This window comes from Chrysochloris asiatica, unplaced genomic scaffold (assembly GCF_000296735.1).
Source record: "Chrysochloris asiatica unplaced genomic scaffold, ChrAsi1.0 scaffold00139, whole genome shotgun sequence".
Classification (NCBI taxonomy): Eukaryota; Metazoa; Chordata; class Mammalia; order Afrosoricida; family Chrysochloridae; genus Chrysochloris; species Chrysochloris asiatica.
In genome coordinates, this window is record NW_006408657.1 from 2471774 (window position 1) to 2485515 (window position 13742).

Genomic DNA, 13742 nt, shown 5'->3' on the forward strand with positions numbered 1-13742 from the left:
CTGCAATTTAGTTTTTGGTTTGGTTTTGTGCTAGTTTTTCTACATTAAATACTTATAGATCTAGGTATGTGCTGATACTTCTATGTAATGTAATTTAAAGATCTAAAAGGCTGAGCTTTATGCCTATACACTGATGGCACTAACTTTAAAAATACATACATTTTCAACTCCAACTCAGATTAACTGATTAACATGCTTGAGGTAGTGGGAATCCCATCAATAATTTTTAGTTATTACACAGGTGCAAATTCAAGGAAATTTCATAATCTACATCCATGCAAAGGAGCTTTAAAAAGTGTTTGCAAAAATTAAATGAAAGAATGATGGAATTTTTCAAATAGTATTTTGATGTCCCTTTGTATAGGAAGATTATAAAACAAACCCCAAACCAAACCCACTGCCATGGAGTTGATTCTGCCTGTGTTCTACTGAACAGTAGAACTACTCCTCTGGGTTTCTTAGACTGTGAAACTTTACTGCAGCAGACAGTCTCATCTTTCTCCTGAGGCGCAGCTGGAGGGTTTGACCCACTTAGATAAACAGAAAAATCACACGCCTTTATATTTTAGTTGTTTTAAACCTGAGGATCGCAAACAATACTAAAAGGCAGAAACTGAAGTCTCTTTTAACAGATTTGAATGTAGAAGCAAAGCTAAGAGTATACCACACGGTGGAGTCAGACATCCACAAATCTATGTGACCAGTATTTGAGAGAAAATTTGAGCATATACTTATAAGGGTAACAAACAAGGTACCATTCATTATGTCCTGCATCTCATTGATAACTTACAATAGATAATATATTTCTGAGAATGGAAAGCAAATGCCACTAATCTCTTAATCAAAAATGAAATTTTACCCATATTTAAAGAAATACAGTGGTCATTGTTATATTAACACAAAGCATTTGATGTATCCCTGAGCCTATATATTTTGAAAAATATCATTTTGGTACTGTTTAAGGGGATACTTTTTCTAACACACTATTCTTGAATTCTTCTTTCACAGAAAACCATATTACTCTATTTGTTTCTTACAAAGGTGTTTCAAATTGAGCTTCAGGCAAGGTAATCCTAGAAGTAAATCTGAGTACTAGATGACTGTGTTTCAGAAAACAAATCACTCGCTTTCATCTTACAATAAAATCCCTGAGAAGAAGAATGTTTCAATAGATTTTTGGTGGCTAACATTTTTCAACACTATATATTATCATTTGGGGGAATTCAATGTCAAGAATTATCCTGAAAATACAGATACAACCAGAATTGCATCAAAAACAGATCTGCACTTGTTAGTGCCTACTGTTAAATCTGATTGTTCAAGTACATAGCAAACGTCTCATTTTACATGTGTGCTGATATTTCCAAGTACTTTCTAACTGCTATAGTTACTCATAGTTACATACTATGCTTTTTAAATTTGATAATGCCCATAGAAATATATTTTATGCCATTTAAAGCTAGCATACTATATGGTGGAGATGGTTCTGTGCCATGGAGTTGGTTCTGACTCATAGCGACCCTGTACAGGGTTTCCAAGGCTATAAAATTTTATAGGAGCAAAAAGCCTCATCTTTCTACCGCGGAACAGCTGGTAGTTTCGAACTGCTGACCCTGAGGTTAGCAGCCCGATTTGTATACTTAAATAACAGCCAGAGTCCTAAACAAGATTGATATATTTTCTAAAAGTTTTCTGTAAAAAAATTATTATGCTATTTACCTGTTGCATTTGCTACTCAGTTTCATTCTAAAGGTCTGGAAAGTACCTTTTTATATGTCTTCAAGAAAGAACATCTAATTTAATAATTAATATTTGTTCAGTTATAAGTTTTCTCTGACTTCATTTAGAAAGTCAGACACTTTTTTAAATCTAGCTCCTCCAATGTCGTGTTACTAGAAAAAAAAAGCTATTCCACTTTCAGTTTATAGTCATGGAATATATCTCATTCAGTAACAATAGCCAGTTTCTAACAGATTTTTCTAATTCCTACCTATCTGACTTAAAGGAGGACAGTGTTAGCTATGGATCAGAATCGACTCTATGGCACTTAACAACAATAAAATAAGAAATATTTTAACATTTATATTCCCATGGTTTCCCTATAGCTCCTGGTGTGGTGCAGTGGGTTAATGCGCTGGAAGGCAAGGTTGGTTTGAACTGCAGGGTCAGCGGTTCAAGCTCACCAGCTGTTCCTCAGAAACCCTATACAGCGTTGCTCTGAGTCAAAACCAATTCAACAGCACTTAACAACATAATACACATTGAAAACACTTATATACACCAGACCTAAGTGAGATAGTGCTCCTATCTTTTAAGTGTCTCCATTTTAAAATGCTGTTGTTGTTGTTAAGTGCTGTCCTGTCTGTACCAACTCATAGTGACACTGTCTATGGTTTCCAATTATTAGCTGATGGGTTTGAACTGCCAACCTTATGCTTAACAGTCCAGTCCTTATACAACAGTGCTATACCAAGACTGCCATTTAAAAATACTTCTTTACATATTTTCAAAAATAAATCTTGTTTCCTAGTTTGCATTCAAATTGTCAAATCAATCAAAACACCTCTCTGCACAAATAAAGGAACAAATATTCAATTAGAAACTCACTAACATCTTGTCCAGAAAATAAAAACCAAAGAACAGACCCTGGATCCAAGTTGTACTTGCCTGGGCTTCCTGAGGCATTTGAGCTGCGTCCACTTTGTCTGCAATATAAGCTGCCAACTGCTTGTCAATGAATTCGAGGGACTCGTGAATTAAGTGTAAGGATTTTTCAATCTCTTGTGCAGACTGGATACTTTGTTCAAGCAATTTTTGTCTCCTCACAGCCTAAAGAAAAGAAGAAATAAGTGTGATTTAATTAAATGAACAACTCATGAAAGTTTTCCTGCAATCCTGCTATAAGATAAAAGAAGATTCTAGATTCTTTCACCATCACCTTTTTGTAAGATGGACTTCGCAGCTTCCTGCCACTCATTCAGCTTTTCTTATAAAAACTTAAAAACTAATAAAGGAAAAGAATTAGCACCCAGTACTCCAGGCTCACGATTCTCTGCAGGACAAAACTCCACTACTAGGTACATAAAAGCAAGAGACTGGATAAAAACATTAGACAAATCATCACAGGCACTGCAACCTGTCTTTCTCAGGTCGCGTGTTCCCCCTGATCTCATTATATAGTTCAAGAGATTTAGTTTACTTAGGATAGGCTCATCGTCATCACAGTCCAATTCAAGATAGATAATCCACTTCCACCAGTGAGACCCATATACAATCTGTTCAGAATCAGCTCCTTTTCAAAGAGAGAATTTGACACAACTGCCCAGTGACGAATGTATTTTTCAATATTATTTCAACCAGCTTTGCGTGGTGCTTTAGCCTCTTATTTCTTTTACAATTCAGATTATAGAAATTGTGTGTACAATTGCATTTGGTTACTGCTGAAGTGGAACACATAATAAGTAATCCTGATACAGCTGCAATTAATCTTGATTGTTATTGTAAGAATGATTAGGATAATTTAACATTTTTCAAGTATAAATAGCCTGCTGAACAGATTGAAAAGTTTATCTTCAAGGATCTGTTCACCTTTAAAGAGTAGTGATAAAAGTAAGGATTAAGATGGGCAATTTCTTTAAACTACTTTAAGTGATGCATCATATCAGGTAATTTATTTTTGACATATGCGGTAGACAGAATTATCTGGTACAAGGAAGTTATTCTTCCCTAGGAAGGAGTCCTGGTGTGGCACTGTGGGTTAATGTGCCAGACTGCAAAACCATTTGAACTGCAAGGTCAGGCAGTTCAAGCTCACCAGCTGCTCCTCGGAAACCCTATATAGAGTTGTTATGGGTCGGAAAAAACACAATGGCACTTAACAACAACAGGAAGGGTGTGGAAGTTTAAAAAACAATCCTGGTTTTTATATTAGAAAATATAGGTTGGCTATAACTTAAAAGATATGAAGACTTTGTTGGTCTTTAATGAAGCCATATTAGAACACTGAGAAACTAAAGCAAAAATTAAGCTAAAGACATCTGGACCAAGGGAAAAGGGGCAAGGAGGTTAGTGTTAAAATAGAAAGGTGCTCTCCATATATTTATACCTCAAAGCCCTGCAAATTGTGACTTATTCAGGATTTTATATTATCTTTTCCTGTTGCCTCATTCTACCCGTATCCTTGGAGTCCTGGTGTGGCGTTGTAGGATAAACATTGACTGCTAACTACAAGGTTGGCAGTTCAAACTCAACAGCCGCTCCTCAGAAACACTATACAGGGTTGTTATGAGTCAGAAGCAACTGAATGGCACTTAATAACACCAACACACATCTTTAGATTTATTTACACCTCCCAACTCTGCATATAAAGATCATCCTCACAACTGTCCATCTCCACCTTCACATTTATTTTTCCTTACTGTGTATTTTCTCTTGGATTCCTACAGCCATCAACATTGAACAATATGAATGAAACATACTGTTGTTATTGTTAGATACCATCAAGTCAGTTTTGACTCTTATCAACCCTGTATGGAGTTTCTAAGACTGAAAATCTCTATGGGAGTAGAAAGTCTCATCTTCCTCCTGCAGAATGGCTGGTGGGTTTGAACTGCTGAGTTGTGATAACAGTCCAGTGCTTATCCAATAGCACCATGAGTGCTCCAAACGAAACATATAATACTCCTTGGGTATCCCCTTCACATCTTCTTGTGACCTTTCTACTTGCTTTGCTCCTACTCTGGTTTTCCTATTTCAATTAAATACTAGTTATTGTTGCTTCTATTAGGCATGAGAATACTGGATGGCACTGTAGAATAAACACAGGACTGCTAACTGCAAGGTTAGAGGTTCAAACTCTATACAGGGTCCCTATGAGTCAGTACTGACACAATGGCACTTAACAACAACAACATTAGGTATCATTCTGGAAGTCTTCCAATGACTCTTTTGGGTCTTCTACCATTTTCTCTAAGGAACTCTAGTAACCTAGTGGTTACAAATTGGGCTGTGAACTTGAGGTCAGCAGTTCGAAATTATCAGCTGTTCTGCGGGAGAAAGATGAGGCTTTCAGCTCCTGTAAATTTTTACAGCATCATAAACCCTATACAGGGTCGCTATGAGTCGGAACCGACTCCACGGTACAAAACCACCACCACCATTTTCTCTTTAATTAGTCAATCAATCCCCAAACCTCTCTTCTCATTTCTTAATATTTATTGATTCCTTCCTTCACTTCCTCTCCCCATTGCCATCACCCCGGTTGAAGTCATTCTCATGTTTGGTTTCAAATCTGGTTGAAGCCTCTTGGTTCATATCCTACCTCACCTCAATTGACTTGCAAATCAGCTCAAGTGTTCTTTCTTAAATAAAATGATAATTCTCTGTTTAAAATCCTCCAGTGAATTCTTTTCTTAAGATAAAAGCCATGCTTTACAGTGTGAGTTTAAAAATAATTTCAGGCTACTGGTAGCGTAGTGGTTATGAATCGGGCTGCAAATTGCAAGGTCTGCAGTTCGAAACTACCAGCTGCTCAGCAGGAGAAAGATGAGGCTTTCTGCTCCTGTAAAGATTTACAGCCTCAGAAACCCTGTTCAGGGTCGCTATGGGTTGGAACCGACTCCACAGCATAACAACAACAACAACAACTGTCCCTGCTGGCATCTTAAACCAAGCTTGATTTGACTTTAATTTCCTAGTATGTAATACTTTCTTCATGTTTCTTGGCCTTATACTATGGAACTACGAAAAACATTGGGGACAAATTTCATTACTTTTCCTAAACTTTTGATGCCCCCTCCAATGAATTGCTCCCTTTCCCTGGAACAATTACAACAGTGTGTGTGTGTGTGTGTGTGTGTGTGTGTATAGAATTTTTACATTTATCATTGAGTCTTACCTGGGAAACTGGGAAATCTCTTTCTCTGTGAGGCTGTCCCTGACACTCCCTGATACCTCTAAGTTCAGGGAGAAATCTCCCCTATCTTACCTGTTCCATGTTGTATATCCATCTCAGCACTTATCACACTAGAAGTTCTAATGAGGCCAGGGATTATTACTGGCTTGTTCATTGCTAAGTACCAGCTCCTGGAACAAAGCCTAATACTTTTGTTTATGACTGGATGGATGCTATGTGAAATCTTTTTAATGAGGAGAAACAGAACATTTCAAATAGGTTAAAAAAAATGTTTGTTTGTTTGTTTTCAAAATAAATTGCTAGATATAAAAGGTCACCATCCCTCACACATCAGACATACAGCCTCTGGAGATGAAATTGTTCCTGTAATCTTACACATTGTTATTTGTTTCTGTGTATTAAATGTGTCCGAAGAGGATGGAATATTACTTGGAGCAACCTTTAACCATTTCTATTGATGCACTCACTCTACCCATGATTGGTGACCAAGACCTTACCCTGTACTCTAATTCTACTACAGTTTACTTTTTAAAGTCAAAACTTCAACAAGAAGTGACATCACACAGTATTTCCGATAAGAGTGCTCATGCATTGTGGAAGACAGTTGTCTGTAGTCTACCCAAAGTTCCTCCAGAGAAAAGAATCTCTAATGATAAAATTTCAGCATTGTGACAGGTAGCTGAAGAAACCTTCCAAGCATGCAGTCATTGTCTATTCAGTCGGTTTTGAAAATTTGGTCCCTTTTCTTGCTAAAGGCAAATACAGAATAGACTTCTGTGTAGCTGTGTAGAATTTTAATATGATTGAATAAGATGTGATATAGCATAAGTTACAACTACAGATCTAGCCTCTGAAATTATTTTTAGAGATCTTACTTTTTCTATTTAGGAGATGATAGGGAGTCAAAGACAATGAGGCAGCCTAAGAGATGATGGCTGAGTTGACCTTAGGTGTGTTGGTTCTTTGCCTAGTTTGGCCATCAATAAGAGAGACTGATTTACATGGAGCCTTTCATTCCCTTCTCAGGCAGTGAAGAGATCTGAAGTCAATCCAGGCTTGCCTAATTCTTTGAACTAGTCATGACATAAGCTGCCGGCTATTTCTAAACATCTTATTAGGTAGACCCTGTGGATTCTCTAGGACTCTCTGCCCACTTGACCTGAGCTATTTACTGAACGGAGTTGGTAGGAAGTCCTAAAAAATAATCAGATTTTGTTGTTACTCCATAAAACTACACAACTGGTGTTCTAAAAAATGTTATTTCATGTCATTAGCTGATTCGCACAGATTGGAATTTAACAACAAAATTTTTAAATTAGAAAATTGTATCTTCACGTAGTTAAAAAATAATGACTCAATTTTCACAGAAAACTAAATAACACTTCAATGTACATGGCAATAAGTTATTATTATATGTACACAAAATGGTCTGAAATAAAAAATTAAAATTGTCTATTTTATTGGTGAAGGAGCTCTGGTAGCGTAGTGGTTACGAATTGGGCTGTGAACCTCAGGGTCAGCAGTTCGAAACTACCAGCTGTTCTGCGGAAGAAAGATGAGGTTTTCTGCTCCCATAAATATTTACAGCCATGGATACCCTGTATAGGGTCGTTATGAATTGGAACTGACTCCGCAGCACATAACAACAACAAATTATATTGGAGAATCTAGCCACAGTGAATGGATTGCCTATTTTTAAAATCATGAATCAACCTTTGTGTCCCAATATTTTTGTTGTTATTAAGTGTCATCGAGTTGGTTCAGACTCAAAGCAACTCTGTTTAGGAATCCTGAGGTTTTAAATCTTTGCAGAAGTAGAAAGTCTCATCTTTCTCCCCTTGAGTGACTGGTGGCCTTGAACTGCTGACCTTATATAATGCAGGGAGATTAACTGCTTAAACCTGAGAACAACAGGCCTAAGAAACTCTGTGAGAGTGGATTCTTCATGTGAAAGGAAAACTGATAATTGGAACCAAAAGAAATGTATTTAAAATGGGGGAAAATGCCTAAAAGTGGAGAAAGAAATCCAAAATATCCAAATATCTTTGTTTAAAACTGTAACAACAGTCATAACAACCATGAAATGAAATGTGAGTCCTATAAAGTACATATTGAACATAAGATAGAATATAATAATTGTATTTCACTCTTAAGACATGATGAAAAAGCTCATGATAGCAACTATGAGAGAAATTTGGGCATTTTACCTATTAAATGGGAAGAAACTTATTGTAAACATAACATTACGACTCATAGCAACCTTGTATAGGGTTTCCAATTAGCTGTTAGCAGTCCAGTGATTACCTTACAGCACCATACCAGGACTCCAAAGTTTTCTAGTCAGTACCAAATACTTACTATTTCCTTTAAACAAACTGCATAGGCAGTCTCTGTCTAGAGGAAGCTTGTAAGCAAACCAAAGGGAAAACTTGTAGAACATTATGATAACACTTTTCCGCCAGACAAAAAGAAAGAATATGAAATCTCATCATATGCCAGATATGTGTATTTGTCCAAAAGTCCCTATCCTATCCTGATCGCCATTCTTCTCTGGGTCAAAGAGTCTGCAAATTAAAAATTATAAACTAATTTGCTAACATAAATAAATACTCTAAGAAGATGTTAAATGTCATCCAGTAAGTTCCGACACATAGTGATACTATATAGAGGTTCCAAGGAGGAAAAGGTGGGTTTGAACTGCCGATCTTGTAGTTAGCAGCCTAGTGCTTACCCTACAGTGTCACATGAGGACCACAATTTATAATATAGCATGAAATATTTTGAGGCCACCAAAAGAAACTTCCTTTCAATATCTGTTGGATAAAGGACTGAGAATGGACAGAAGTTTGTTGATTATGCTTATTACATCTTTATGAGTGCATATGTGTATGTTCTTGTTAAATTAAAAGTGTTACAGTCTTTTGGTGGCAAATGGGGGAACAATATTTTTTAACAGTTTTAATCATATATATAACAAAATGCTTGTCAATTCAACAAGTTTCAGGTATGCAATATAGTAATATCAATTACATTATTCATATTATACCACCATCACCGAATAATGATTTCCAAACTTCTCATTACCCTCAATAGAAATTAACTTTTTTCTAACAATGACTCCACTGAGATAAGATTTGGGAGAATGACTGTGAAGGATGGCTAGAAGGATATGTTCATCAGTTATCTCCTTGTAGTGTTCTATGTAGAGGGGATAACAAGTGTTAAAATTCCTATGGAATAGGACGCATGAGTATGCTAAAACAACTCTTTGCTTCGGTGTTTCATGTTGTTAGGTGCAGTAAAGTCTATTCAGACTCATGTCAACCCTAAGCACAACAGAATGAAACACTGCACGGGCCTGTGCCATCCTCAACTGTTGTTACACTTGAGCCCATTGCTGCAGCCAGTGTGTCAATTCATCTCCTTGGGGGTATTTTTTTTTTTTACTGACCGTCTACTTTACCACCTATGATGTCCTTCTTCGTGATTCTTAAACCTTTACTATGTTTGTTGTTGTTAAGTGCCACTGAGTCGATTCTAACTCATAGTGACCCTGTATAGGGTTTCTAACGAACAGCCGGTGAGCTTGAACCATTGACCATAGGCTTCAAACCAAACTTGTAGTACAGCACATTAACCAACAGTGGCACACCAGGACTCTTTCTCTCTCTCTCTCTCTCTCTCTCTATCTATCTATCTATCTACACATACACACACACACCCCGCGGAGTCGGTTCGCACCCATAGAGACCACATATATTGTTTTCTAGGAGAAATTGGTGAGCTTGAACCACTGACCTTGCTGTTCAAACCGACTTTGCAGTCCAGCACATTCACCCATATATATGGAGTCCTGACATGGCACTGTGGGTTAATGTGGTGTGTATTTAAATATATACACAGATATATTTTATTTAAACAGAATAGTGTTGATGATCATCTAATATTCTAATATATATATATATATATATATATATATATATACTTACTTTGAAATTTTTATTTTTCTTATGAGTATTTGAGTACATAAAATGTTTCCATTTCTAATATTTAAAACTTTTCTTCTCCACTAAGTAATTAAAAAAATTATCCAATGTTCTGATGCAATGAAATGCAGACAGGGCTCTTGTGATACAATAGTGAATAATTGTTATCAGAATTGATTGTGAGGGTTGGAAATGTAAAGGTAGATGTTTTATAGCAAGGAGGGGCGTGATTAACTTTTCAGTCTAGGAGCGGAGGTCCCTAGGACCATCAAGGGAGAAGAGCAGAGAGCGGTACCTTACCCAGAGAAGCAGTGATGCCTGAAATGGAGGCAGAGATGATGACGTGGAGCGATGGAGCAGCTGGAGACTTTAGATCCTGAGAGGGAGAGCAACTGTGTGCTGAAGACCTGGGGGGTATGGGGGAAGGATTGCATGGTACACCCTTTGGTTGGTTGATGATGCATGGAGGGGATTGTAACCATGGAAATGAGACAATATACGATAGAATGAATGTAAAACTAATGTTCTCCCATGTAGACTATCACATAATTCACAATAAACCAATTAAGAAAAAAAAATAGCCAATGTTGTAGCTAAACCTAATTTTTTTTGGTTTTTTAATGGGGCGATTTTAATGGGTTTTTTTTTAAATAACATCATAAACAGTTCTTGATGACTGCAGACGGGTAAGGCTATTTGGTAGTACTCAGAAACACATGGTGACGGTGATTTATCTGGTTATAGTCCTCACCAATAAGGAATGACTTAAAGGAAACTGCTGTCAAATCAGTAAGACTGCATTTATGCGTCCATCATTTTCAGGATTGTTGGCAACTTGAGCATATTTACCCCAGATAACCTTGCCTCCTTGTGTCACCATGCTCAAGTCACTCATGTTCACCTCAGTGACAGTCCCTTTGGTGATCACACCCTGAGTTGTATGCATAGAGTGGGATGAGCAATTCTTCTTAGCACCAAGTATCTGTAAACAAAAGGCGAACTTAAGTTCATGATATGTTGCATGAGCCTTCTTGAAAAGTAAGCCAATTGGTCTGATGAATCATTTGTATTTAGGTGGTTTTCGTGTAAAGCTATCTCCAACAAAGCAGACTTTGGTAACCATCACTGTTCATGCTTTCTTTTTGCTCTTTCCTGTCTGAATAACTTTTAATACTTCTGTTTCTCCTTGGACACCGACTCTGGGCAGAGGGACTTCCCATTTTCCCTCTTTCTCCTTTCATTTTTGTTTAATCATACTGGAAAGTACTTTAGCTCAGGACTGCCCCTCTCGGTCCAGCGGATTTGCTGGTGCTGCCCCTTGTGGAGTCTTCTCATCATTTTTTTGCTTGGGGTTTCCCTTTTCAGGCATCTTGATAGTCTTTTTCATTTGTATTTTCTCAGCAGGGCACTGTTTATGGTAGAGCTTAGCCTTCAGAACGACCATCTTTTGGACCTTATTCAAATGTTCAGGAACCCCTTAATTTTCCTTCTTTCTCTTTTTCTCATGAGAATCCAAACAATATCCACAGCGTTTAGGTTGTAACTCAATATATTCATTTTGTGTCATGGTAACGACAGCAAAGCCACAGGGCACAGCCTCAGGGGCGCGAAGAACTACTCAGTTTTTGGGTCCCTGAGACCCAAGAGCTAAACCTAAACCTCAATTTTTAAAATGGATTTAGTAGTCGATGCAATAAGGAAAACTAAGTTTCCAATTCATATGCAAATAAAAGATAGGAACTGCCATTTCTTGAATTTAAGCTTTGGAGAAGGACAGTAATTGCCTCCATCTTGACCACTGCTAATTTGAAGAAAATCATTCAATAAGTAATATTTTTCCTTATTATGGACAGTGGCTGGAGATGGGAGTTGTGTATTAGATACCTTAAAACCAAAGCGTACTTCTCTAGCTCTTCAGAAACTAAGGTAGTGGCTCACAAGAGGCTACCAATCTGCATTATTTGACAGTTGCCCCTCACTGAAGACAGATTGTGCAGAACAAAATGTGTTTTATCCCAGTCTCAAGTTCAGTGGGACAGGCAATTGGTGCAATTACTTACATTCAGGGTTTTTTTGTCATCTAATAAGAGTTCTAATTGGAGTACTGGTGTGGCAATGTGGGATAAAGCACTGTTTGAACCAAGGTCGACAGTTTAAATTCACCAGCCACTTTTTGGTAATCCTATACAGAGTCCCTGACTTAACGGCACTTACCAAAAACAACAACAAGAGTTGTAATTATTAATCCAAGTCCCAAATTATAAGAATATTTAATTGAACCAAATCATATTTTGTGGTTTAGGAGCATTTTATTTACAAGCTGTTTCTTCCTGTCCAATGTCTTTCCTGTAACTTAGAAGCAACTTTATAATTCCAGTATTACAGCTATTAATATATTTAATTCTCAGAATTTTTGATAGCATACCCAATTAAAATGATCACAGGTATTACATTTCTCAAATTATAACAGATGAACACAACAAGTCTTATTTTTGAATGGTTTATAAAAGAAGTGGGAAGTCCAGCCCTGCCTTCATTCCTCTATTAGGCTCACTTATCCTAATTTCTCTAAACATTTTTGGAGAGAATCATGAACATGTCAAATCGATGTCATAGGGGAGAACCGACTGGCTTCTCTTTGAGGAGTAATAAAAGGTGGTATTTCAATTCTTTTGTACAATCAAGTGACGCCATCCCCAAGGTCATCACTCACAGAGTCTCGGCATAAAAGGTAGATGAAAGTTGCTATGATAGTTCATAGTTGAAGTCTGCTTATCAAGTATACCAGAATGCCTATATGATGGGGAAAGAAAATAATTAGAAGAGATATAACAGTGAGGAGAGGGCATAGCCTGTACTTCTCAATATCTGGTATGACAAAACATTGTCCATAGGTCAAGAAGACACAGAAGAAAACTGTCTTCAGGAACATTCCCTAAATGGTAAGAGTATCCAAGATCAAAAGGCCTGAAGGTTTTATTACAAATCAATTTCTTTTTGTTTTAAATATGGGAGATAGGACTAGGTTCTTCAAGTACTCATAATCTCACTCACACTCTGAAAGCCATACAATATTTCCATCCCTGCTATGCAAATTATACGGGCAATCACAAAAGGATTAGTTCATAAGATATATTTGCCCTTTTGTCTACAGTCCTACTTCCTAGGCCAGTGGAAAAAAATAAGACCCAGATGGAGTCAGGTCATTTAGTCCATGGATTAAATTTAAGATCAGAAGAAGGAGAAGATTATTAAACTCATATGAGATTAAAATGTTGAGCTGAACTAAACTAGTTTTAACTTTTTAAACACCATATGTGTTAGAAAACAAGTGGACAAATTCTGAAACCTAGCAAGAAAAATTCATAAAAGACAGGTTGAAGTACAATCGCATAACAAATTAGTTACACAATGCACTCATTCTGCACTTGTCAAACTGAAGTGGGTGTGGAGGGAAGCAAAGGGTATCAGAAGCATAAAAAATGTAGAAAATAGCTTTGAGAAGGCAAGTAGAGACAAAATATTAGTATGCATGATTAGAAGTTTAAGAAAATGTATCAATACATTCTTCTCACTTAATAGTCAGCAAATTGCATATGTCTTATATCCATCTATCAAAGTTCCACATATGAACTATCAAACACAGCATTTTACCTACTGATTGATAATTTCAATAAAGTGCAAATATAATTACTGAAGCATGATTTTACTGCTTTCAAGAAGGTATGACAAGAAACTTGACAAGGACACAGAAGAACTAAACAATACAATCAGCCAACTGGAACTTTTAGATGTGTACAGAGCATTCAACCCAACAACAACACAATACACATTCTTTTCCA

At 36.9% G+C, this 13742-nt stretch overlaps 1 protein-coding gene across 2 annotated transcripts in view; it reads right to left on the reverse strand.

Moving 5' to 3' along the window:
• LOC102838260 (dystrophin-like) overlaps positions 1–13742 on the reverse strand; it is a 3237302-nt gene that overhangs the window by 1840003 nt on the left and 1383557 nt on the right. For both annotated transcript variants that reach the window (XM_006870143.1, XM_006870144.1), the window contains exon 30: positions 2668–2829. In XM_006870143.1, coding sequence (XP_006870205.1) covers positions 2668–2829 — 162 coding nt within the window. The remainder of the gene's footprint in view (positions 1–2667; positions 2830–13742) is intronic.